This window comes from Rhinopithecus roxellana, chromosome 20 (genome assembly GCF_007565055.1).
Source record: "Rhinopithecus roxellana isolate Shanxi Qingling chromosome 20, ASM756505v1, whole genome shotgun sequence".
Classification (NCBI taxonomy): domain Eukaryota; kingdom Metazoa; phylum Chordata; class Mammalia; order Primates; family Cercopithecidae; genus Rhinopithecus; species Rhinopithecus roxellana.
Genome location: NC_044568.1, coordinates 57,250,834 through 57,277,628, shown reverse-complemented (window position 1 = coordinate 57,277,628; position 26,795 = coordinate 57,250,834). Strand labels below are relative to the sequence as shown.

General features: G+C 40.5%; 1 protein-coding gene across 1 annotated transcript in view; it reads right to left on the bottom strand.

The window, feature by feature from the left end:
* Positions 1-26,213, bottom strand: part of CDYL2 (chromodomain Y like 2) — a 211,413-nt gene extending 185,200 nt beyond the window's left edge. The window contains exon 1 of the mRNA XM_030925308.1: positions 25,945-26,213. Coding sequence (XP_030781168.1) covers positions 25,945-25,968 — 24 coding nt within the window. The 5' untranslated portion in view covers positions 25,969-26,213. The remainder of the gene's footprint in view (positions 1-25,944) is intronic.
* Positions 26,214-26,795: the final 582 nt, after the last annotated feature.

Sequence of the window (26,795 nt, the reverse complement as noted above, 5' to 3'; positions counted from 1 at the left end):
TGTGTGTGCTACAAAATATGGAAAGTTACCCTCAAAAAAATCTGTTACTAAATTATATCTAGTGATAATGGGGAAGAGTATATGATCACCTCAGTAAGTATCAAAAGTGAATTTAATAAAATGTAATATCTATTCCTTGTTAAGAAGAAAAAACACTGAGCTAGCTGTAGAAACTTTAACCGGAAAAATAATATATACTTTATATCAACAGCCACTTCTTTAATTCATGGTGAAACAAAAAGCGGTTTTATGATTGAGCAACAAGAAACATGAATACTGGCTATCACACTATAATTTAGCATTTCTGAAAATTCTAGCTAATAAAATAAGAGTAGAAATATATATAAAATTATAACAAACAGAAAGACAGGTAAGATGATATAATTTAAGGATGATGTGACTACCTAAAACTCCAAAAGGAACTGAATGATAAAATCCTGTTCACAAAGGCAACACAACTCTAAGCTAACAAACTTAGGATCTGTATCAAGAAAACTAGAAAACTTTCCTAATACATACAAAAGAAAGTCTTTTGGGGAGAAATATTATGTTCTTGAATAATAAGACTCAGTATCACAGAGATACCAACTTTACCCAAAGTTACATATAAGTTTAGTGCAATTAAAAGAAGTATCTCATCTGAAAACTTTATCAACAGAAATAAACAAAAAATTTTGGAAAGAAATGGACTTGAATTAGCAAATAATAAAATGCACAATAATAGAAATTGTAGAACAGAGTAGAATGCCTGGAAACAAACTCATATTAATATGTTACAATTTCATCAATGACAAATCGGACATTTCAAATCAGAGGGAAAATAATGACTTATTTAATAAGTGGACTGAAACGAAAAATCAACAATCACAGAGATCATATCCCCACTTCACATAATACAACAAAACAAATTCCAGCTATATTAAATTTCCACTTAAATGGGCAAAAATTATGCCATAAAAGACTAAGAATAAATGCTTCCATATTTTGTCATGAGGACAGCCTTCCCCTAACTCCAAGGAAGAAATGTAGGAAGAAAAGAAGGAAGGAAGGAGGAAGGGAGGAGAATAGCGAGACGAGAAGGAAGCACAAAAACATACATTAATCTGTCATAAAGTTTAAATTACTCTCCTTTAAAAAAGCCACAATAGGCAAAATGAATAGCTATTCAGAATGAAAAATAAGTATTTTTGTTAATGTATGTGATAGACAAGAATCAAACCCATTAATGGTATTAAAAATCTTTCTATATTAACAAGAAATGAAAAACACCTCTCAAGTTGCATTCTTTTTAAACAATAATACCAGTAGTGCTGAGAGCCTCATGAAATAAACATGTCTGTTATTGCTGGCAATATCCTTCCTGGATGGCAAGCACATCATTTCTGGAGAGTAATTTGACAGTATTATCAAAAGTCTTTACCAAGGGCATACTCATTGACCTTCCACATCTAGAAATTTATCATAAGAAAATAACAGCAATATATACAAAGATTTGTAGAGAAAGCTTATACCCCTGTTTAAAATACTGAAAATTTCAAAACAAACCAAGTATAAAATCTAATATACTAAAACAAAGTGATAAAATATATGGTACAGCACATTAAAATTATGTTACAGAACACTATTAAATAAAGTAAGGAAATACTTACATTGTTAAAAAGAGTTGCAAAAATTGTATGGCCAATAATTGTATACATGTAGTTAATACATACACATTTGGAGACTCCTTATGTAAGTGTAAAGACAGACTAGAAGGATATACATCAGTGTTAATGGTGAACACTGCTAAATTTAAAAATTATGAGTAAAATGTGTTTTCTGTATTTTCTATATTTTTTAAATTTTTGATAGTGAACATGTATCTGCTTTATAATCTGGTTTTTAAAATATACTTATTAAGAAAGTATATAATGAAGAGAAGAAAAGAGTTAAGATAATAGAGAAGATGACACATGAACACCTATGACTGACTGTATCTGATTTCAAACCTCCAGACCCAAACTTCACATAATCTAAGGACCTGAAAACAATCTTATAAAGAAAGTTGTAAAATTATGACCAGAATTTTTTTAATCATGAAAAATAAGGCTTGCATGCAGAACAGAAGTACCCTGATATTATCATTCTACAAACTTCCTCTAAGATGATTTCTGTGAATTATTGGTAAAAATTCTAAAATGGGTTTTTTAAAGGTCAGATTTTGGGTGTATACAATAATGTGAAGTGATGTATCAATAACAGCATGGAACTACTACGAGAAAGCCCTTCACCAATCTCATTTCCTCCTGTAAAAGGATGTGCAAGGCTGTACATAAGGAAAATGATAGAGATGCACAATATCTTAAACGCAACAAAGCATTTGACAAAATTGTCCACATCATTTCGAATACTATTCTATGCTACTATCAACAACATAAGGCTAATGTCAGTAAGAATAGCAGACTAAGGACCTCCAAAAATTATCTCTCCTCTAAAAATGCAATGAGAAAACTGGAAAAAAAAAGTGTTGGACTCAACTTATTCTGACCTGTAGACGTTAATCAATCAAGAGGGTATTTGTTCAAGAAAAATGGCTAAATCTCAGTAAGAACAGCAAGCTTTGTGATGTCTTAACTTATCCTATTTCATGCCTGATACTCACTTTGTCCAAAACACTTACCTATGTTGCCTATGGTAAAGCCCGGAAATAATAAGCCCCCATAAAAAAGTGAGAGGAACCAAATAGATTTTCAAAATAACTTCAATAAGCTAAAAGTGGCAGAGTGAAATTTAACATAAATCATGATACAATACACATCATGTCTGAAAACCAAAGAACATGCTAGAAAAGGCTCTACATACATTACTAGGAACTGTTTGTGTAAAAAGTCTGGGAAGTTCTAACTGACTTCAAGATTCCTATAACCAACCAAATAACAAAATGGTTTTTTAAAATACTAATATTATTCAATCCATCAAGAAGATATAGCAACTATAAACATATGTGCACCTAACAACACAGCCCCCAAAATATGTGAAGCAAAAAATTGTCAAAATAGAAGGGAGAGACAGACTGTTCCACAATGGATGGAGACTTCAATATCCCACATTTAACCACAGACAGAACAACTAGACAGAACAGTAAGAAAACAGATGACTTGAAGAACACTGTAAACCTATTAGACCTAACAGATATGTACAGAACATCCCACCCAACAATAGCAGAGCATACATTCTTCTCAAGTGCACATGGTATGTTCTCCTGAATAGACCACATATTGGGCCACAAGACAGGATTTAATAAACTTTTTTAAATTTGAGGAAAAAAAGGAAATCATACAAAGTACCTTTTCTAACCACCATGGGATAAACTAGAAATTAATAATAAAAGGAAAATTGTAAAACTCACAAATATGTGGAAAATAAATGGCACTGTACTTAAAACAACCAATCAGTCAAAGAAAAAAATCACAAGGTAACTCAGAAAATATCTTGAGACAAAAGAAAACAAAACCATACTAATACTGCAATATTTATGAGATACAGTGAAAGCACTGCTCAAAGCACATTTAAAGCTGTAAACATCTACATTAAAAAAGAAAAAAAAAGACATCAATAACCTAACTGCACATCTTGAGTAAATTTAAAAAAAGAGCAAATAAATCAAAAGCTTCTAAAAAGAAGGAAATAATAAAGATTAGTATAAAGTAGAGAATACAAAAATAATAGAGAAAATCGAAGAAACCAAAGTCTGTTCTTTGGAAAGACCAACAAAATTAATAAATCTTTTCCTAGACTGACTAAAGAAAAATAAAGAAGACTCAATGAGAAATGAAAAAAGAGAAATTACTACAGGCTTCACAGAAATAAAAAGAATTATTTAAAAATGCTATAAATAATGTACACCAACAAACTGTATAACCTACATGAAATGGGAAACACAAACTATCAAAACAGACTCAAAAAATGAATAGAAAATCTGAATAGACCTATAACATGTAAGGAGATAGAATCAGTAATCAAAAGCCCCCCAACAAAGAAAACGCCAAGACCAAGACTTCACTGATGAATTCTACCAAACATATAAAGAATTAGCATCAATTCTTCTTAAAATCTTCCAGAAAGCTAAAGGGGAAGGTATACTTTCAAGCTCTTTTTATCAGGCCAGCACTAACCTGATATCAAAGGCAAAGACATAAGGGAAAAAAAATAAAAATACAGGCCAATGTACCTGAGAATACAGATGCAAAAAATTCTCAACAAAATACTAGGAAACCAAATTCAGCAGTATGTTAAAAGGATTACACACCATGACCAAGAGGGATTTATCCCAGGAATGCAAGGGTGGCTCGACACGTGAAAATCAATAAATGTAATATGTCACATGAATAGAATGATAGAAAAAAACCACATGATCATCTCAATTGACAGAGAAAAGGCATTTGAAAAATTCAACAAATTCAACATTTTATTATGATTAAAAACAAAATTTTGAAAAACTAGGAATAAAATGAAACTCTCTTAACATCATAAAAGATAATTATGAAAACCCACAGCTAACACCATAATCAGGTAAAAGACTGATAGCTTTTTACCTAAAATCAAGAATAAGACAATGATGACCATTTTCTCCACTTCTGTTTAACACAGTACTGGAAGTTCTGCCTTAAATATGACACCAAGAGCAAAGGCAACAAAAGAAAACACAGATACAGTAGAATTCCTTAATATTACAATTTGTGTGCATCAAAGGACATTGTTAAAAGAGAGTGAAAAAACAACCCACAGGACAGGAGAAAATATTTTCAAATCATATATCTGAAACTCAACAACTCAACAATAAAAAAAAAAAAAACCTCAATTCGAAACTAGGCAAAGAAGTTGAATAAGTATTTCTCCAAAGGACACATACAGATGGCTAATAAGCACACTAAAAGATGTTCAACATCATTAGTCACTTAGGGAAATGTAATCAAAACTAAAATGAGATACCATTTCACAACTACTAGGATGGCTACAATCAAAAAAAAAGAAAATAACAAGTGTTGGCAAGGATGCAAACTAAAATCCTCATACATTGCTGCTAAGGATGTAAAATGGAAAATGGTTTGGGAGTTTCTCAAAAAGTTAAAAATAGAATTACCACATAACTCAGCAACCACTCCTACCTACACAGCCAAAAGAACTGAAATCAAGGATTCAGACAGATACATGTAAGCCAATATGCAGATCCACAATAATGGAAAAGTGGAAACAACCTATGTCTAGCAACAGATGAATGCATAAACAACATGTGGTATATTCACAATACCATGAAATATTATTCAGCCATAAAAAGGGGTATATTAGAACTCTGATTTAATATGAGTCAGATTACATGCTACATGTATGTAATGTATGCTACAACATGGCTTGATTACATGCTACAATGTGGCTGAACCTCAAAAACATTAGGTTAAGTTTTAAAAAGCCAAATAGAATGTATACATATGTAACAAACCTGCATGTTGTACACAAGTACACTAGAACTTAAAGTATAATAAAAAAAGCCAAATAGAAAAGGCCACATATTATACAATCCCATTTTTATAAAAAATACAAAATAGGCAAAAGCCACAGAAACAGAAAACAGATGAATGATTGCCCGGGGCTGGGAAAATAGCAAGTGATACTTAATAGGCATGTGGTTTCCGCCACATAAAAAATGAACATTGAAAATGTTCTTGAACTAGACAACACTATGAAAGTACTAAATGCCATTGAAATGTACACTTATAATGATTAAAATGGAAAATACTATGTTATACTGTACAAATTTTACAATAAAAAGTAGTAAATATATAAAAGTACTTTTGACATCAAAAAATGTTAATACAACCCCATTAATACACCTATTCTACTATTTTTCTATTTTCTACTTTCTTAATATTTTTGCTTCCATTTAACTTATTCCTTCTTTATGGTTTCCGTTCATTTTGTTGTTCTCTTTCTAACTTCTTAAAATGAATGCTGAATTTATTCTTCTTTGTTTTTAACAGACATGTTTAAAGTTATGAATGTTCCTATGAGTACCACTTTACCCATTATCCAGAAGTTCTAATACTACTGTTTTCATTCATGTTATTTTTAAAATATATTTATTCTGCAATTTAGGCTCTGGTTTTTCATGAGACTAAATTAACAAAAAGTACAGTGTCCAAATTATGAGAAGTGAACTTTGCTGATGAACCGAGAATTATTCTCAGTAATAGATTTAAAGTGGGATCTTAAATTGTTTAGAGAACATCCACGAGAGAAAACCAGGAGGTGAAATGGCTAAGAAACATATCAGGATAAGAGCAGGAAAAAAAGATAGTGATGCTTAACCTGAAGGAAAAGGTCTGCATTTCTAGTAGCCTAGAGCTTTCTGGAATACTTGAAAGACCTCCACAAACACCTCTTATGCTCTAGGTGCTGGGGACGCAGCAGTGACCAAGACAGATGTGACTCTGTCTTCAAGTATATAGTCCTTAAATGGTACAGAAACAACTGACTGATTACAATTATCAATGCGGGAGAGAAGCACGGGCTGCCCCAAGAATACATCACAAGGAGGTCTAACCTGGTCTGGAGGTCAGGGAAGCAACCTTAGTGAAACAACTTTAGAGCTCAAAAAGGTAAGAGGAAATCAGGCAGGGCCAGAAGAGACAGCATGAGTAAAGGTCATGAAGCAAAGGGTATTTGCATGAACTAAAAAGAGTCAGTAAGTTTGGTACACAGGGAAGAAAAGGGAGAGTGGTGTTAACCAAGCCTAAAAATGTGGGCAAGAGCAAGATCATTAGTATTTAGGACTTCTGTCCAAGAGTGATCAGAGGCTACTGAAGACTTTGGGAGAAAGGGACATGCTCATCAAGTGAATTCAAATAGGAAGAGGGAAAGTCAAATTGTCTCTGTTTGCAGATGACAGGATTGTATATTTAGAAAACTCCATCATCTCATCCCCAAATCTCCTTAAGCTGATAAGCAACTTCAGCAAAGTCTCGGGATACAAAATCAGTGTGCAAAAATCACAAACATTCCTATACACCAATAACAGACAAACAGAGAGCCAAATTATGAATGAACTCCCATTCACAATTGCTACTAAGAGAAAATACCTAGGAATACAACTTATAAGGGATGTGAAGGACCTCTTCAAGGAGAACTACAAACCACTGCTCAAGGAAATAACAAAGGACACAAACAAATGGAAAAACATTCCATGCTAACAGATAGGAAGAATCAGTAATGTAAAAATGGCCTTATTGCCCAAAGTAATTTACAGATTCAATGCTATCCCCATCAAGCTACCACTGACTTTCTTCAAAGAATTGGAAAAAAAAAAAACTGCTTTAAACTTCATATAGAACCAAAAAGAGCCCACATAGGAAGACAATCCTGGGCAAGAAGAACAAAGCTGAAGGCGTCATATTACCTGACTTCAAACTGTACTACAAGGTTACAGTAACCAAAACAGTATGGTACTGGTACCAAAACAGATATACAGAACAGAACAGAGGCCTCAGAAATAACACCACACATCTACTATCATCTGATCTTTGACAAACCTGACACACACAAGCAATGGGGAAAAGATTCCCTATTTAATAAATAGTGTTGGGAAAACTGGTAGCCATATGCAGAAAACTGAAACTGGACCCCTTCCTTACACCTTATACAGAAATCAACTCAAGATGGATCAAAGACTTAAATGTAAGACCCAGTACCATAAAAATCCTGGAAGAAAACCCGGGCAATACCATTCAGGACATAGGCATGGGCAAAGACTTCATGTCTAAAACACCAAAAGCAACGGCAACAAAAGCCAAAATTGACAAATGGGATCTAATTAAACTAAAGAGCTTCTGCACAGCAAAAGAAACTATCATCAGAGTGAACAGGCAACCTACAGAATGGGAGAAAATTTTTGCAATCTATCCATCTGACAAAAGGCTAATATCCAGAATCTACAAAGAACTTAAACAAATTTACAAGAAAAAAGCAAACAACATCATCAAAAATTGGGCAAAGGCTATGAGCAGACACTTCTCAAAAGAAGACATTTATGCAGCCAACAGACATATGAAAAAATGCTCGTCATCACTGGTCATTAGAGAAATGCAAATCAAAACCAAAATGAGATACCATCTCACGCCCGTTAGAATGGCTATCTCATTAAGAAGTCAGGAAACAACAGATGCTGGAGAGGTTGTGGAAAAATAGGAATGCTTTTACACTGTTGGTGGGAGTGTAAATTAGTCCAACCATTGTGGAAGACAGTGGGGTGATTCCTCAAGGATCTAAAACTAGAAATACCATTTGACCCAGCAATCCCATTACTGGGCATATACCCAAAGGATTATAAATCATGCTGCTATAAAGATACATGCACATGTATGTTTATTGTAGCACTATTCATAATAGCAAAGACTTGGAACCAACCCAAATGTCCATCAATGATAGACTAGATTAAGAAAAAGTGGCACATATACACCATGGAATACTATGCAGCCATAAAAAGGGATGAGTTCATGTCCTTTGCAGGGACATGTACGAAGCTGGAAACCATCACTCTCAGCAAACTATCACAATATCAGAAAACCACACACCGCATGTTCTCACTCATAAGTGGGAGTTGAACAATAAGAACACATGGACACAGGGAGGGGAACATCACACACTGGGACTTGTGGGGGATGGGGGGCCAGGGGAAGGATAACATTAGGCAAAATACCTAATGTAGGTGACGGGTTGATGGGTGCAGCAAACCACCATGGCATGTGTATACCTGTGTAACAAAACTGCACATTCTGCACATGTAACCCAGAACCTAAAGTATAATTTAAAAGAAGAAGAAGAAGAAAGTGACATGCTCTGAATTACCTTTCCAAGCAGTCGCTTTAGATACACTGAAGGAACAGATGACAAAGAAGAAATGCTGGGAGTCTAGTTAAGAGACTATTGTTTCTTCCAGAAGAAAGAAATGAGGGCCTTGAACTAGGATGGCAGCCGGAGAAATGAAGCCAGCCAGGAAATGGAACTGGGAGGTCTTGGGGACTGAACTCATTGTTCCACAGGTAGAAACTACACAAGAAGGTAGACTTTGGTTCACTTTATACCAGAGTACTTCCAATGCCCAGCACTTCCATGGCAAAATGGAAGAGACTGCCCTTCAAAGCAAAGCACTCCCTTCCTTAGGAAGTTTCCTAGGAGGTACTAGGCAATCATAAGGATACATATGCTGGGTGAGAAATTAGACTTGACAGCATCTAAGGCATTCTGACCTCTGAGACTCTTGGTTAAAATCAACAGAAATGTCAGGTCACCTAGAAAATTCAATGTGAAATACCTAGGACGGATATAAAATATGTTCATTCTCTCTCTCCTCTCTCTCTCCTCTCTCTCTCTCTCTCTCTCTCTCTCTCTCTCTCTCTCTCTCTCTCTGTGTGTGTGTGTGTGTGTGTGTATTATCTCATATCGCAGTTTTCCTCTCTATTCCAGTTGAGTTTCTCACAGAAAACTATCATGGTAAATTACCATCAGTGTTTTACTGCTTGTCACTCAGGTGGTGAAAAATAGTTTTATATATCTCTTCCCAGTCCTTTGTATTTCTTTATGTATTGAAATAAATGGTTCTACTTGCTTGAACATATTATCTTAATTTTAGTAAAGATTAGTAATGTGCATGCTCTGTTAATACTTTTTAATGCCAAGCATGCAGACATATTTGCTGGAATCTGGGATTATCTGCCTTACCCATAGGAAGTCTAGGCGTCCTGAGAACAAACCCATATAACCAAGGCATCACTGTCCACCAGGTACAAAACTTAAGTACAGTACATGGTAGTAAAGGAAAACTTTCAGAAACATTATCCTGCCAATTCCAACTGTGAAGGAATGCAAGCACCATGCCAAATGAAAGAAAAAGGGAAAAAAGCACATGAAAAAAATGCACTGAGGCTCATAAATATGCTAAAAGGACAAAATTAGACTGACCAAGAAATGTTACCAACTGCTCTCAAAACCAGAGTCTTCTCACTGCTAAAGTTGAGTAAAAGTCAACCAACACGAAGAAGATCAAGACTTAAATGGCTTCCACCATCACAGTTACTAAGATGTGCAGAGTCATCACTTTTTGTGAGTCAGCATGGCTTAAAGTAGTATTGACAGACATCCATTCAGACTCAAAGAGATGCTTTCCCATCCTGATTAACTCATTCACAAGAACTCCTTTACATACCAACACCAAAGCTGCCCTGTGCAATCCCTCTCTTGAACAGTACAACAGACACATGTTTTTGTGCCATAAGCATGGAAAACCAGGAAGATTTTCTTTTTCCTTTTCTTGTTCTTAGTGTAACACTCATTGACCTATACCTGGGATTCTGTGGAAAGCACAGGTGCAAGACAGTGCTACGACAGAAGTATCATCCACCAATGAAAGGACAGAATTTAGAAGGAAAATCAAAGGCATTTTATAATTTATCAAGAGATTATTAAAGGCACTTAGGATGACTGGTTTAAAATGTTGGTTCTACTGTCTGGTGGCTGTGAATTAATTTATGAATCATAAAATGGATATAATTCTAGTACCCATCTTATAGAAAGGATTAGATGACAACATACATGTGTAGAATTTACCATAGTGTCTGGCACATATTAAATGTTGTTATTACTGTTTCTATTATGCCCTCATCAAAGGACTAATATCCAGAATCTACAAAGAACTCAACAAGAAAAAAACAAAAAACAACTGACTGTTTTGTTTGTTTGTTTTCAACCATTAAAAACTGGGCAAAGGACATGACCAGACATCTCTCAAAAGAAGACCTACAAGTGGCCAAAAAGAATATTTAAAAATGCTCAACATCACTAATCATTACAGAATTCAAATTAAAATCACAGTGAGATATCATCTTACACCAGTCAGAATGGCTTTTATTAAAAAGTCAAAAAAAAAAAAAAAAACAGATGTTGGCCTGGTTGTGGAGAAAAGGGAACGCTCGTACACTATTGGTGAGAATGTAAATTAGTTCAACCTCTATGGAAAGCAGTATAGAGATATCTCAAACAGCTTAAAACAGAACTACTGTTCAACCCAGCAATCCCATTACTGGGTATCTATCCAAAGGAAAAGAAATCATTACATTAAAAAGACACCTGCGGGGCCTGGTGCGGTGGCTCATGCCTGTAATCCCAGCACTTTGGGAGGCCGAGGTGGGTGGATCACAAGGTCAGGAGTTCAAGACCAGACTGGCCAACATGGTGAAACTCCGTCTCTACTAAAAATACAAAAATTAGCTGGGGGTGGTGGTGGGCATCTGTAATCCCAGCTACTCGGGAGGCTGAGGCAGGAGAATCGTTTGAATCTGGGAGACGGAGGTTGCAGTGAGCCAAGATCACACCACTGCACTCCAGCCTGGGCAACAGGGAGAGACTCCATCTTAAAAAAAAAAAAAAAAAAAAAAAAAAAAAAAAAAACACCTGCACTTCCATGTTCATCACAGCACTATTACAACAGCAAAGTCATGAACCAATTTAAGTGTCTACCAGTTGTTGACTGGAATATCATACAGCCATTAAAAAAAGAATGAAATCACATCTTTTGCAGAAACATGGATAGAGCTGGAAGCCATTATCCTAAATGAACTAATACAGAAGCAGAAAATCAAATATTATATGTTCTCACTTGTAAATGAGAGATAAACAAAAGGTACACATGGACATAAAGGTGGTGAAAACAGACCCTGGGGACTCCAAAAAGTAAGAAGATGTGAGGGGGGGTGAGGGCTGAAAAATTACCTATTGGGTACAATATGATGGGTACACTAGAAACCCAGCCCCCACCATTATACATGTAATACCTATGTAACAAACTAGCACATGAACCCCAAAATCGAAAATAAAATAAAATAATAACAAATGCTATTATAACTGTTTTTTACAATTATTGTGAAGCATATTCAAGAAAAATAAGAAGTATCACTCAACAACCTTTTTATGCAACACCTAGGATCAGAGATTAGGTTACTCCAAGACATTACACAGCAATTCATTAAGTCAATAAACTAACAGGACTTACTCCAGCTTCCCAAAAAGCCAATACCATAGATGTAGCTACACAAGTCCCGAGGGGGTGGTAATAAAAGAAAGAAATACCTAAGATAGCAAAGACTTTGCCATCTCTGCCATGTTTGATAATCAAGGTGCAAAAACAATCATTGTCTACACAACACCAAAATATACAGCAATTAAGAGAAAAAAAAATAGGTTTGCAGTTTGAAGAAGCTCCATCTATTTTGGCATCCTAAAGGCAGCTATTGTGTGGCTCCCTTCCTCTTTCTATTAAATATAAGATCTTAGCAAAGTCTGCTTCACAACTCTCATATACACCATAATCCTCAAAGTGAATGTGGTTTTAGGTGGCAACACAGACAAGCAAATTAGCAATGTAAATACCAAGACATTCAAATTGTATCCTTCCTTCTTAAAGTAACAGGTATTTTGGATTCTATTACTTGATCTGACTTCCAACAGTTCACAGATGAGTTTGAATTTCTAGGAAAAGTTCAGATATAAGGTGCTCCCCATAATGTCAGTCAGTCAGTTGGGTAGGTCTCGGCCCCACTCTGGATCACCAAGAGAGCTAAACAAGATTCAAGGTTGTGCTGAGCCTCCCTGCCGTCCTCTGCTAAATCTTGCATAAGAAAGCGATAACGACGTCAAGATTTTCAAGCAGACTCTCCAGAATAGTCCAGGGAGATACAGTCTCTGTCTCATGTCCAACACACTTAGATTTCAGTGAAGGCAAATCACCAGTTTTAGCATCTCAAGCATTTGTCTCCTTCAACAGAGTAAATGAGGCCCTCACTTTTGATCACCTGTTAGATATCTCAGTGAAAGACTAAACAGATGACTTCAAAACTCTCATCCAACATCCAAGAGTTCTGCCAATTCCAAGATTTAGCAACCCTCTCAATACGAGATTACATGTATTGATAATACAAAGCTGGATGCTTTCAGTAAGTCTGGCTTATAGGAAAACATGTCCCATTATTTGATCCATAAAGACATAGGAAACACATTCAAGAATTAAGGAAAACTGAAAAATTGAAAATGCCTTTAAGCATCAGACCAAAGAGACTATAGAGATATCTGAGACTATTCCAACTTTCACGTAAATGAAAGACTGAACATATTCTTTCATTAAACAGATTGGTTTTTGAGTCTTGCACTGTGCTAGGTGCTACAGATGAAACAAGGCAGAGAGAATCACTGCCCTCACAAAGCTTACAATGTAGTGGGAGATTTAGAAAATAAGATACTACATATTCAGCTGAGTGCTATAATGAGAGACGAAAAGTGTTCTACAGGAGCCCAAAGAAAGGGTGGAAATCTCCTGATACGCTGAGGAAGCTTTGCCAAGAGTAACACATAAGCCGAGATCTGAAGTATGAGTAGGAATTAAACAGGCAAAAATGTGACAAGGACTGGTAATGGAGAGTGTCCCAGTCATTTGGAAGGATATGATTAAAGGAGAGAGCACGGAACATTCAAGGAACTGAAAACAGATTCCTCTGGATTGAATACATGCTGTAAGCAGAGAAATTAGGAGGAGATGAGAAGGAGTCAAGCCACAAAAAGCTTATATATCACCTAAAGCATTTAATCAGGAAAGAGACATAATAAAATGGACACTGTAGAAAGACTCGTGAGTATAGTCCAGAGAAAAATGGGAGTAGGAAGGGCTAGATGCAGAAATATCAGCTGAGAGGTACTAGAATGACCCAAGCTATGGGAGTTTTCTCCTGAACTAAAGTGGTGAGAGTGAATATCAAGAAAAAAAGATGGAGTCAAGAAATATGTAGGATGCTGACTCAACAGAACACACATGGCATCTGGGCAAAACAAAGGAGGCTGCACTTCTACCTTGGGAACAGGTGGATGGGGATGCTACTGAGGCTAGGAATCCAGAAGGAAGATCCTAAGTTCAACTTTTGATATTCTGAGTTTAAAGAGCCCAAGTGGAGTTAGATAGATAGTTAGTTAGATAGATAGATAGAAAAATCCAGGCAAATATCCAAGACTTGGCAATCATCCATACAATCACTATAGTACAATGAAAGAACAGAAGAACCCTGGGACAAAACCATGAGAAACTGTAATGTTTAAGGAACAGGCAGCAGGAGATGAGGACACAAAGGCAACTGAAAAGTGGAGGACCATTCTAGGAAAATATTTCAAGAACAAGAGGTGGCGACCCAAAAGAAGTAACAGCCCCTGAAATATTTATCTATACGTGATCCTATGCTGTGTGTTGCATGGGGAGTCAAAGGAACCATAAGCATGCTCCTAACACATGGCCAGTCTGTCAGTTCTCATACCCAGGCTGCCATTAAGAAGCTGAAAATGACAAGTGATGTTTTCAAGGAAAGCACCAACAACCAAAACTACAACCAAGGTGACAGGCGTGTGTTCTGGGGGATCCAGAGTAGAAAGACTCAACCATCAGTAAAGGGCAAGAAGGGATGGTGTCATGGATAATGTGATAACCACCCAGGTCTCCTTTTCAGGGTCGATGTGCCCATCCCCACAGCTGCTAGGAATATCGCTGCTGCTAAAAGCTCACAGATGTGTCCCTTAAAGGGAACTGCCCTCTGCCACAGGTAGCTGCCCTGCCCAAGTCTATACCCCTTCCCATGGAATAGCCCACCAGCAATGACTGGCTGATGCTGGGATATAAGGGCCCAGTTCCCTTGCCTCAAAATGGGACATTTCTGAAGGGCCATTACAGTTCCAGAGCTGCCCATAGGATCGGCTGAGATCTTAGTTTTAACCTCAATTGCAGAGCAGCTTCGCCATCTGTCCTAGCCTGCCTTCCACATTTCCTTACAAGTGTGTCTCCCAAAAGCACTCTTCAGTAAACCCTCTGGATAGAGTTCCCCATTCCAGAGTCCTTCTCTAGGCAACCCAATCTAAAACGGATGGTATATATCAAATTAGGCCAGCCACTGAGGCTAGAGTAGAAAGGCAAAGGTGCAAATGGCAGAAGCAAATGCAAACCACAGGGCGGTCTTTGTGTGTGCTCAGTGTGAAAGGGTCTCCATCATATGCACAACTTAACAGAGAATGGCCACTCTCAATCCAGTCCTCACCCGTGATGAGGGACAATGGCTTAAATGTTTCAATTTGCTTTAAGGCATTTTTGTTACCTAACAAATCTATACAAGATCTAGTGGAAGGCAAAATGGAATTTCAAGGACAATCTGAACGAATGTTCTTAGAAAAGAGAGGGACTAATGCCATACAGGAAGCACTCAATGAAGTTCGCTGCAGGAAGGCCAAGGTGGCCCGGAAGCACAGGTTTCAAATATTTTCAACCATTCATTCAACGAATATTTACTGAAAAGCTACAGGCCCAGAAAAGTGCCACAAGCTTGGAATACAACCTTGGATAATACAGACATGGTCCCTGCCCTCACTGAGCTTAGGGTCTAGCAGAACACGGTGGAGCTCAGCAATAGAACCATTTCCCTATCAATATGTTTCCAGGATCCCTAACACTGGAATTTCTCAGTGTAGATGTCTTTTGTAAGTTTAGCTTATGATACTTTCTTATCACTACATTAACTTCTGAAAATAATAAAGCTTGTTTTCACTAACAGCAAAATTTTTTAATGAGGCCCAAGATGTTAGCTGCCTTCCTGTAACAAGTCTCGACAATTTCTTTCTGCATTTGGTTGTTTGTAAATAAAAATACAATATTTGATTTGCTATGAAAGTAATTATAACTGGTATCAGGTTTGGTTTGACCATCTTGTCTTGCAGTCTCAGGATATTCTTCATTCTAATCGATCCTGAAGTTTGAAATCAGAGAAGGAAATACCTGTTTCATGGAGAGAAACCTCTAACACACAATATTGTCCCCATACCTTCTCTCAAATTTGAGTCAGAGAAGAAGGACCCGGTCTTCTCAATAAACCCCAACACTACCTTTTATACAATATAATGATACAAAGTGTTACACATTCTACTGTTATCACATTCTGATTATTACACCATGTCTAGAACATTCACCAGCCTCAAGTGGTATTTGACTGGGCTGACTGTGCTGTAAAAGTGTATTTGCTCGTTTAATTTTATGTGAGGAGACATGGATAGGCCTGAATTTTTCTAAGAACACTGAAGAACTACTGTTGCTGAAATAGTGCATTTATTCCAATATATGTCAAAATAGCAGAAAATGATATTCTGAGGTATGCTCACCAAAAAAAGAACTGACCCAGCTGCACCTTTTAACATATGGAAAACCTCAATGTGTGAAAAAATATGGTACATTAAACCATATATGATTGTTGAATTTTTTAATTATTACATTCCCCATTCCCAGTGAATTTTTTTTTTTTTTTTTTTTTTTTTTTTTTTTTTTTTTTTTGAGACGGAGTTCTGCTCTGCTCTTTCTGCCCAGGATGGAGAGCAATGGCGCAATCTCGGCTCACCGCAACCTCCGCCTCCCAGGTTCAAGCGATTCTTCTGCCTCAGCCTCCTAAGTAGCTGGGATTACAGGCACCCGCCACCACACCCGCCTAATTTTGTATTTTTAGTAGAGACAGGATTTCTCCATGTTGGTCTGGCTGGTCTCAAACTCCCGACCTCAGGTGATCTGCCCACCTCGGCCTCCCAAAGTGCTGGGATTACAGGCGTGAGCCACTGCACCCGGCCCCAGTGATAGCTTTAAAGGCATTCAGGGCTGCAGCCCTAGTACCATCATAGTTCTAGGTCCATAGCTGACATACAATAAAAATTTGACTCATGGGTTATTAAACAAATGACTACTTTCAAATAAAATTCAAATCTGGCATTTGCATAAGTTCCCATAGCTTGTTAGTAAGGCCCCTTGCGGCATAATTTTAAGAACACTAGACTAGAAGACAAGGTAATGAAAATCAAGGAGAAAAGTTCCCTGATCAAGAATTTGAGGGGAGGGTAGTGGCCTCTCAATAGGGGAATTCATGGTATGGCAGTGTGTGGCCCAGGGCCCCAGTCCCACAAACGTATCCCTGAAGCCTCCATGCTGAATCTTCTGTAAGTCACTTATAAATCAATGTGGTGACTGATCAACATGAAAATTCTGGGAGAGATGGAATGACTGGAGTCAAGTGGAAATAATTTGGCAGTGGTGGCCTTTATAAGAGAAACTGGGATATAAAATAAACAAACGGCCCTGCAAGGCTTCTCAGGAACCCATCGTTTTATAAAGACTTGGTCAAAGAATGGGCCTTTCACTGGAGAGGTGTGACCTTTGGAGGTAGCAGCTTCTACTCACTAGCTAAGGCTAACTGGGCAACACAGGAGCATGACAATGAACTGAGGGAAGGGACAAGAAGGGGTGGATCAGGACCAAGAAGTGCTATTTCACAATCCTCACCATTCACCAACCTACCGGAGCCAGGGGTTGACTCCAGACAAGGATATATTTCAGGTCCAGGACAGGCCTCTCCTCAAGGCCCAGCACCACCCATGCCTGCCATCCTGAGCACTCCACTGTAACGGAACACCCAGGCCTGGTTGAGTTCTTGGAGTTACCAGTTCTACTCTAAGACCCAGAGCTCTACGCTTGCCCCTCATTACACATGCATACATGTGCGAGATGATGGGAGCTACTGAAATCAAGGCATTTATTTGAAGAAGTAATAGACTGAATCAGAAGAAGAGTTTTCAAAAATAGAAGAGATCTCATTTTATAGCAGAAGTTCAAAAGACTAAAAGCTTTGTCTAGCCATACACTATTAACAAATGATGGAGTGTGGACAAGAACCCTAACTGCATCAGTCAGGATTCAACCAGAGAAGCAGAATCACTACAATATATACATTAAGAGATTTAGCGCAAGGAATTATCTTACATAGTTGTGGGGCTGGCTAGTCAAGTTCAAAATCCATAGGCTAGGTCATCAGGAAGAGCAAGTGGGAATACTTGGGCCCAGGCTAAAGCTACTGTCCACATCTGAAATTTCTAGCTCTTCAGGGAAGCCTCAGTTCTAGTTTTGAGGTCTTTCAACTGATTGAGTCAGGCCCATGAAGATTATTTAGGATAATCTCCCTTATTAAGTCAACTGATTATGAACTGTAATCACATTTACAAAAGACCTTCACAGCAACACTTAGATTTTGACTGAATAACTGGAGACTGAAGCCAGCCAAAGTGACACATAAAACTGACCATCACATTGACTTATCAATAGCACCATCGTGTTCTTTCCATCTTAGCCCTCCTCACTAAATGCTGCTGCAACAAATTCTTAATTAACAAAATTTTTGTATGACTACATTATATATGTTCTACTTTTTTCTCCAATTAAAATTTCTGAAGACATGAAACACATATGTTATAGGTCAGCAGGGCTTATGGAAAATCACCTCTTCTACACATGTAAATCCAATAATCCAAAGTCCACACCACAATCTTTTGTTATCCAAGTCATCCAAAGGGGCAAAGAGTGTACAGAACTAGAAAAGTGGAGATGACTAATCCATTCTCCCACTTCACCCTGGATATCCCATACACTTTCTTTTTACTATCATGCCCAAGACTCTTAGAAGAGTTGCCCATACAAGATGTCTCTAAATCCAGAAGACCCAAACTCCCAGAGTCCTCATCACACTGCAGTCAAGCCATCCTTGACCCGCCAACACACTCTATGGAATAGATGCGCCCCAAGGTTACCAATGACTCACTGGTTATTAACTCCAAAGGACACTATTAACCATCCCCTCTTTCTTAAAATGCAATCTTCCATTGCCTTCCATACCAGCAACACCTCTTTTTTTTCTACCTCTTTTGTGACCCCTTGTACATCTGATCTTATTTCTCTTCTTCCATCTCTAAAATGTCCACTTTCTCCATCACAAGACCCCTCCTCATGCTGACACACTGTTCTTTGGCTTTAATTATAATCTATACACTAATTATTCCCAGTCCCTATCACCATATCAAATAGTGTTCCCTAGCTTCAGGCACACATGACTTGCTGCCGTGGACATCTGTACCTGGATGCTCAACAAACACTCCAAACTCACCGTCCTTTCCACTGCCTCCACTCCCTTCAACCAGTGCTCATCCCCGGCTCCACCATCCACCAAATGGACTAGAATGGAAGCCTGGAAATTATACCTTAACTCCTGTCTTTCCCTCAATCCCTACAGACCATCAATCAAGTTTTATTTCAGGAGGGGAGGGGAAACTACAGCTGAAAATTACACTTTCAGCTACGTGTGACCACCAGACAGCTGTTTATGGAGAGAATACTCAACTTTTACCCTTCTATCCTTACCTTTTTTTTCCCCAGGATATCTGGTACTCTCAGAATGTCACAGAGCATATCATATCAATCAACCCTGTTACTGCCTAGCTCTAAACTTTATTTCATGTAAAATAAACCTTGTTTAAACCACTGTTATTGTACATTTTCTATTATATGCCACCAAACATAAGCTTGACTGATATACCAAATTTGATTTTTTAAACCTTTCAGTTGCATCCACTCCTCTCCATTGCCACTACCACTCCCTTAGTTGAAGCCACCATCATCTTGTTTCAATTATTGAAACAGCACATTAACTGGCTGCCCTACTTCTATTCTTCCTCTAATCTAATCCACTGTTCATTTTGAAGGACAATCTGGGAATATGTATCAACAGCATTAAAAATGTTACCATTCATCAAACTACAGTTGACCCTTGAACAGAAGAGTTTGAATTGTGCAGGGGTTTTTTTGCTTTTTTGGTTTTGAGACAGAGCCTCACTCTGTCACCCAGGCTGGAGTGCAGTGGTGTGATCTCAGCTAACTGCAACCTCTGCCTTCCAGACTCAAGCAATCCCCGAACCTCAGCCTCCTGAGTAGCTGGAACTACAAACACATACCACCATGCCCAGCTAATTTTCTATATGTTTTTAGTAGAGAAGGGGTTTCTCCATGTTACCCAGGCTGGTCTAGAATTCCTGGGCTCAAGCTATCTGCCTGCCTTGTGCTGTGATTACAGGCATAAGCCACCATGCCCGGCCTGCCTGTGCAGGACATTTACAGGCAGATTTCCTTCTGCTTCTGCCATCCCTGAGACAGCAAGGACAACCCCTCCCCTTCCTCCTCAGTCTACTCAATGGGAATGCAATGAAGATGGAGACCTTTATGATTATCTACTTCACTTAATGAACAGGAAATATATCTTCTACTCCTTATGATTTTTCTTAATAAAATTTTCTCCACTTTCCACTTTAGCTTACTTTACTGTAAGAATAGAGTACATACTACATATAACATACAAATACATGTTCATCAATTGTTTATGTTATCAGTAAGACTTCCAGTCAACAGCAGGCTATTAGTAGTTAAGTTTCTGGGAAATCAAAAGTTGTATGTGAATTTTCAACATCAAAGGGGATCAGTGCCCCTAATCCAAGTATTGTCTAAGGGTCAACTCTATACAGCAATTTCACTTCTCAGAATTTATGCTGAAGAAACTAGTAAGATATGCATACAAATACATAATTGTGTTTATGGATGTTCATAACATCAATATTTACAATGGTTTACAAATGGAAACTATCTAGATGTCCAATAACAGGGGATTAGTTACAGAAAACATGGTGCATTCAAGGGAAAATTAACCTGTCATTTAAAAATCATAACACAAAATAATATTTCAGCATTTGAGAAAATGCTTATCTACATTATCTACATATATATGTAGATATATATATATACATTATCTACATATATATACATATGTGTGTGTATATATATATATAAGTGAAAATAAAATAGGTTACAAAGAATATGTACCCAGTATCCCAATTTGGTTTTTTAAATTACGTAAACATACATAGAAAACAAACCCGGTCCTACTTTTGTAACTACCCCAAAAGCTAACATTTTAATTAATTCAGATATCACATTAGTATTTATTGAACACCAATTACATGCTAAATACATAACAATAGTTCCCTTAGATATTATTTCTTTTTTGCTTTTATTTTTTAGAGATACTTTCAAAAACGGAAAAGATAATAAATATTCTCAAGCAACTCTGATCATGGTCACATATCCCAACCCCGACAACATGCTCCTAGAGAACACCATCGTCCCTATTAACACTTCCCCACTGTACTGTAAAATACTTGTTTTGTTAACTGTATCTCCCACCAGGCTCCTGGAGGACGTGATCATCATTGTTCCCCAAGTGCCTGGCATATATTTGGTGGTCTATAAATATGAAATAGCAAATGAGTGATGGTGCTATGAATTCAACCACACCTATACTTCTTTTCACCATCTGAGAGATACAGAAGGATCCAAATCTTGGTAATCTAAATGCATGCCTCCAATACAAAGATCTTCAATAATCACCAGGCCTGAACCACTTCTCAGTAACTGGCCAGGCTGCAAGGAACCATATCAACTCCTTACTGGGACAGCTTAAGCCCCTGAAGAAATTAACTCATGCACTAAGGAATGACCTGACATAAAAGCCTACTTGAAAATAAGCTGATGCCTGCCCAGAGGGAATAATTTAAAATAACTTTCAAGAGGTGGGAGAATCACATACTCATTCCACATTCATCAGGTGTCTTCTATGTGCCAAAGAATCAACCCAATCCAACTGATAACATTTTCTCTGAAGATAGCTGCCTCTTCGAATACTGGTACAGAGACTCAAGAAGCTGTATCACAGACCATCAGTTCTGCTAGTACATGTATTTCTTTGACAGGAATGACCTTAGACGTGATTGGTAAATAGAAGAATGATGTCTGTGTTGGTTCATATGCAATTTTTCCTAGCTTGTTAATACTTTGCAGCAATCAAGGTAAGCACTCTCACAGGGAAAGAGAAAGACTTAACAACGTGTAAAGACCTCAGAACAAAGCTGGAAACGCACTCAAGTGCCTTTGTTTAACATAAGCAGTGGCTGACTTACTGGCTTCAAGAACCACTATGCTTTCCACTATGCTGACCTCATGGCAAAACTGCAAGAACAGCTATGAAAACATTTCTCCTTATACAGATAAACGAAAAAGGCTACACCCTGGATCAGACTTAATTTCAATAAAATCGTCTCTCTTAGAAGCAAATGCCCTATGCAATCCACAGAGACAAGAGGGAAGCAAAGCTCAATGTGGAGACGGCAAAGGCTGGACCAACTTGCTAAAAACGTTCCACAGCTCTTTAGTGGTCTGCCTCAATCCTGTTTTTCCCATAAACTCTGTTATTCTTAGTGGTGTGTGATTTTGCAGAATGCCAGGTACAGATAGAGTCAGCCCTCCATATCCATGGGTTCCACATCTGTGGATTCAACCAACCGCAAACCGAAAAGATCCAAAAAAAAAAAGGATAGTTGTGGACACTTCCCTACAGAGAGAGAACTGAGCCACCCCTACACATGGTTTTACCACCACCAAGAGGCCACGAGCTTGGGAAAGAAAAGACAATAGAGGGTAACACTCAACATAAGGACCAAAAAGGTCACATAAGGTACTTTATATACTTAAACCAGTCTTCTGCTCACTGATTTAGTCAACAAGTAATTGAATGTACAAGCATATAGAAACCCAGAGAGAAACAAGAAAACTGAGTGCCTATTCCACTGATTATTTCTTCCTGACACCCAAACATCTTAGCAAAAGATTGACTAGAATCGGGTTGCAAACTCTAAAGTCTTCTGGAGCCCAGTGAATGATATAAGGAGAATGGGTGCCTGGTAATAGGGAGCAAGGGGACAGGGACAAGCTAGAGATCATATGCTCCATCTAGAAGTGTTCAAATCGTTTTTCTTATCTACCATTGAGCCAAGGCAAAATGTGTATGCAGCCTAGACCTGGCTCACAGGCTGCCACTCCATGGCCCCTATGTTTAGCAGAATATAGACCAGGGCATCTGGATATTTCAATTTGGATCCAGACAGATACCTGACTCTACGACATAACCCAAAATTTAAAATCACCTTCCTGTAAGTGATGGCTACAATGCACCAGAAGATGATGAGAACTCCACTACAGGAGAAACAAATCAGAACTATCTATCAAGATCCAAGATTTGGGAACCTGAGCTTGATTCCTTATTTCTTCATTATGATTGAAGAGTGCTATTCCATAAACAAAGTTTTTGTTTTCCGGTGTCTTTAAAAATCAGCACCTATTCCTAAAAACTGCTTTATGGAGGTTCACTCTTTACAATTTAATTGTCTGAAATGCCAAAGAAAAGATGAAGAATGTCTACAATCCAAGTCACACTTCACCATAAAGGGTCAAAGATAATGTCAGCTGACACACAGGTGAAATGTATCAATTACAAATGTAAGAACTCTTAACCCACTAAAAACATATTTTCTTGAGTAGAGATTGCGAGAAGTCATTTTATGTACACTTTAGTATAATATTTAATGAAAGCAATAAACAGGTCTCACAATTTAGAATGAAATCTGTTTTCTTTTTTCCTTTCAAGGCCAGTCAATATACACTGGATATTCCAATATTTTTCTTAAATCAATATCCTACTTTTTACCCACACAACAACTTTACAGTCAGAAATATATATGCTAATGTACACTTAGCACTTCTTAATTGTTCTTACAGCTAAATTTGAACAATAAATTAAATTTCTCGGTATATGTTATGTAACTGTAGACACAGGCTATAAAAATGTTGACATTGGTTATGTTCTCATAATGCAATTTAGCCCTTTTAGTAATGACTATGCAAATAATCAGCCACGGGAAAGCCATTTTCCATCTAGTACAATTACCTACTATCACAGAAGTAATTATTATTATTGTCCTGCTTATTGAAATTCTATAAAAACTCTTGAGATGCTAAGATAGTTCCAAAGCCATCAGTGAAAACTCTCCTCTTAACAGACTCATCTGGCAATGACAATTACCAGCGTTAAGGAGGGCAGTTGCAGATGAACATTAAACAAGAAATTATCCCCAGAAGGTTCATAAGTTCTAAACTTTAAATGGGGAAGTACTGATGGCTCCTAGTATATCCTCTTAACACCTTCAAGATACAACTTTTCACTCAGGCAAGGTCAACAGCTCTAAGAAGACTCAACCTCAATGGGTAGAAAACTCCACGATTCCAACCAGATCAGTTTCACCCCTAAACAATATCTACTTTTAGCCAATGTCCCCACAGTGCTGGTTACACTTCAGGAAACTCAATCAAACCTTCTATTTTACTGTGCTTCAATTTTCCATTTCAGAAATTGTTCCACCATCTTGAAACAGACCAAGGCGCTTGGGTGATCCATTGGCCACATCTGCCGAAGTTCTTCACAAGATCTCTATCCAACTTCACCTTGTCTCTTAGCATAGAGATGAGGAGGCCACAGGGTAGTGAAGAGGGCAACGTACACCATTCTTTCAAGGAGCTCTAAGGTCTCCCACCCACCCCACCTGAACCTGCGGGCCGGCAGTCAAGGCCTGGGCCTCACCAACTCCAGAATCATCCACAACACCATGGTCACACAGGAGACCTGTGTTCCTTTCTCCATTCTTCTTCTCTAACACTAGTCAGCAAACCCACCATCTGAAAAAGCTTCAACTGCCCACGAGGGCCTAGAGGAAAGAACTTCTTCTGAATCACCCCTGCAGCCTGTCGTGGGTGGATCACCCTGCAATGTCTTATGCAAAAGGCTAATTCTACCCCTTCTGGGTGCTCATCTCAATGTAGCCCAAAGCCTTGAGAACCAGATCGTGTTAACCAGGGAAGTGCAGGTCCAGGCTAACCCATGCGGGCTGGTTTCTCGGAGGCCCAGCAGGCCCTCTGGTTGAAGATGGCTGGTCTCTTAACTTCTTTATTCTGAACCTGGTCTTGGCGGCCAACACCTCTGAGGCCATTCCCTCCGGGGAGTGGTGGCTGGCTGTTCCTTGTGTTGTCCACTTGCGGAAAACCCAAAGCAGGAACAGTTGTGTTCCTAAGCCCTTGCTCCCCAAAGACCACGGGTGTTCCTCCATTGTTTGAAAGATGCCAGACTAATGTCTTCCTTCGCCACTTTTGGAAAGACATGAGAGTATCCAACGCTGGCTACTACTCATTAGGACCTGGAGCCAGGTATCTACTGAGGGTGACGAGAGTGCTGGGTGCTGGGCGCTGGGCTCGCATCCGTGTCCTATGTCCCCATTGCCTCAGACTTCCACGTTCTCCTCCCACCCAGGGCCCTCCGCAGCGCCCCCTTTCTCCCCCAGGGAGCACTACACCCGCAAGGGCCGCCCCCACGCCCGAGCCCGGAGGGCGTCCGAGCCCGTGCGGGGGCAGCAGGTGGGGGGTGAGGGAGGCGGCCCGGGGGCCCCGGGTAGCGGTTTGGCGGTTGTCCCCCCGAACCCCCACCGAGCCGCCCCCTTCGCAGCCACCCGGGACCCCGCCTCGCCCCGGCCAGGCTCCGCTCGGATCGCCCGCTCCCCTCCTCCCCCGCGCCCCCGGCCCAGCCGGGCCGCGCACCCCCCGCCCCACACCCCCGCCGGCCGCGGTTTGGCCCCCCGCATTCCCAGCACGTCCGGCGCCGACTTTTACCTGTACTTTCTGCACTCGAGGCGGCTCGTCGGGCGAGAAACACCTCCCCGGGACCGCTACCTCCCCCGCCCCGGCTCCGCCCGGCTTCCTCCTTCCCCTCCAAGGCCGCAAAGTAGATGGAGTAAGAGTGTGTGTGCGAGAGAAAGAGAAAGAGGGAGCGGGCGCGGGCGCCGCGGGAGGCGGCGGGCGGCGGGCGGCGGGCGGGAGGCGCGCCCGGCCCCCGCCACCCTCCGGCCGCCGCCGCCGCCGCCGCCGCGGGCTCGGCAACTCTGGATCGCGCCCGGCCCCGGCCCCGGCCCCGGCCCGGTCCCCGCCGCCCGCCGCCGCCGCCCGCCGCCGCCCGCGGGCTGGGGCCGGCCCGCGCCCCCGCGTCCCCGTACCTCGTAAAGGTCCCCAGAAGCCATGCCAGGCTGCGGAACTTGGCTCGCCGGTGTGAGCGTCTGCTCGCTCGCGCCCTCCGTGCGTGTGCGCGCGGGGGCCGGTGTGCGCGTGTGTGTGCGCGCGTGTGTGTGCGAGTGTGTGTGGTGTGTTGAGTAAACTGTGTTTTTGCAGAATGACAGGCTTGGGGGCTGCCTATGCGCAGAATCAGAGCGGGCGGCGGCGGGGCTGGCGTAACCGGCAGCAGCGGCGGCGGCGGCGGCGGCGGCGGCACGAGCGCGGGCAGCAGCGACGGCCGCGCAGCGCGCCAGGGAGGCACGGACGCGGCCCGAGCGCCGCGGCCCCCGCGACCCGGAGACCCGGCGGCGGTGGCTGCAACCGGCAACGGCTCGCCCCGGCGCCGCCTGCAGGAAGCCGCCCGGCGCCCGCCGCCGGCCCGGACGCTGCTGCCACTGGGCGAGTCCCCGCCCCCCGGGAGCCCGGCCCGGCCCCCGGGGCGGGGAGGCGGGGGCTGCTGCCCGGCCGCGCCCCGGGGGACCGGTCCCGGAGTCGACGAGCGCTCGGGCCCGCCCAGCCACCCCGGGTCGGCTTTGGGGGCCGCTGGCGGGGACCCCGGGGGGCGGCGGGCCAGGTGCCCGCCGGGCATGCCCGACCCGGGGCTTCGAAGGGGCGGCCGGAGAGCCAGGTAGAGGGCTGCGGTTGCAGACCTCAGGGAAGGGGCCCCAACCGAGCCCCGCCGGCCAGGGGTCCCCACCTCCCTCCTCCACCCAGGAGGGGAGTGGGCACCGCCTGGGAGACCTGGCCCCTCGGGGCAGCGCGGCCCCTCCCTCCAGGCTGGGTTGTAAGATGTGGA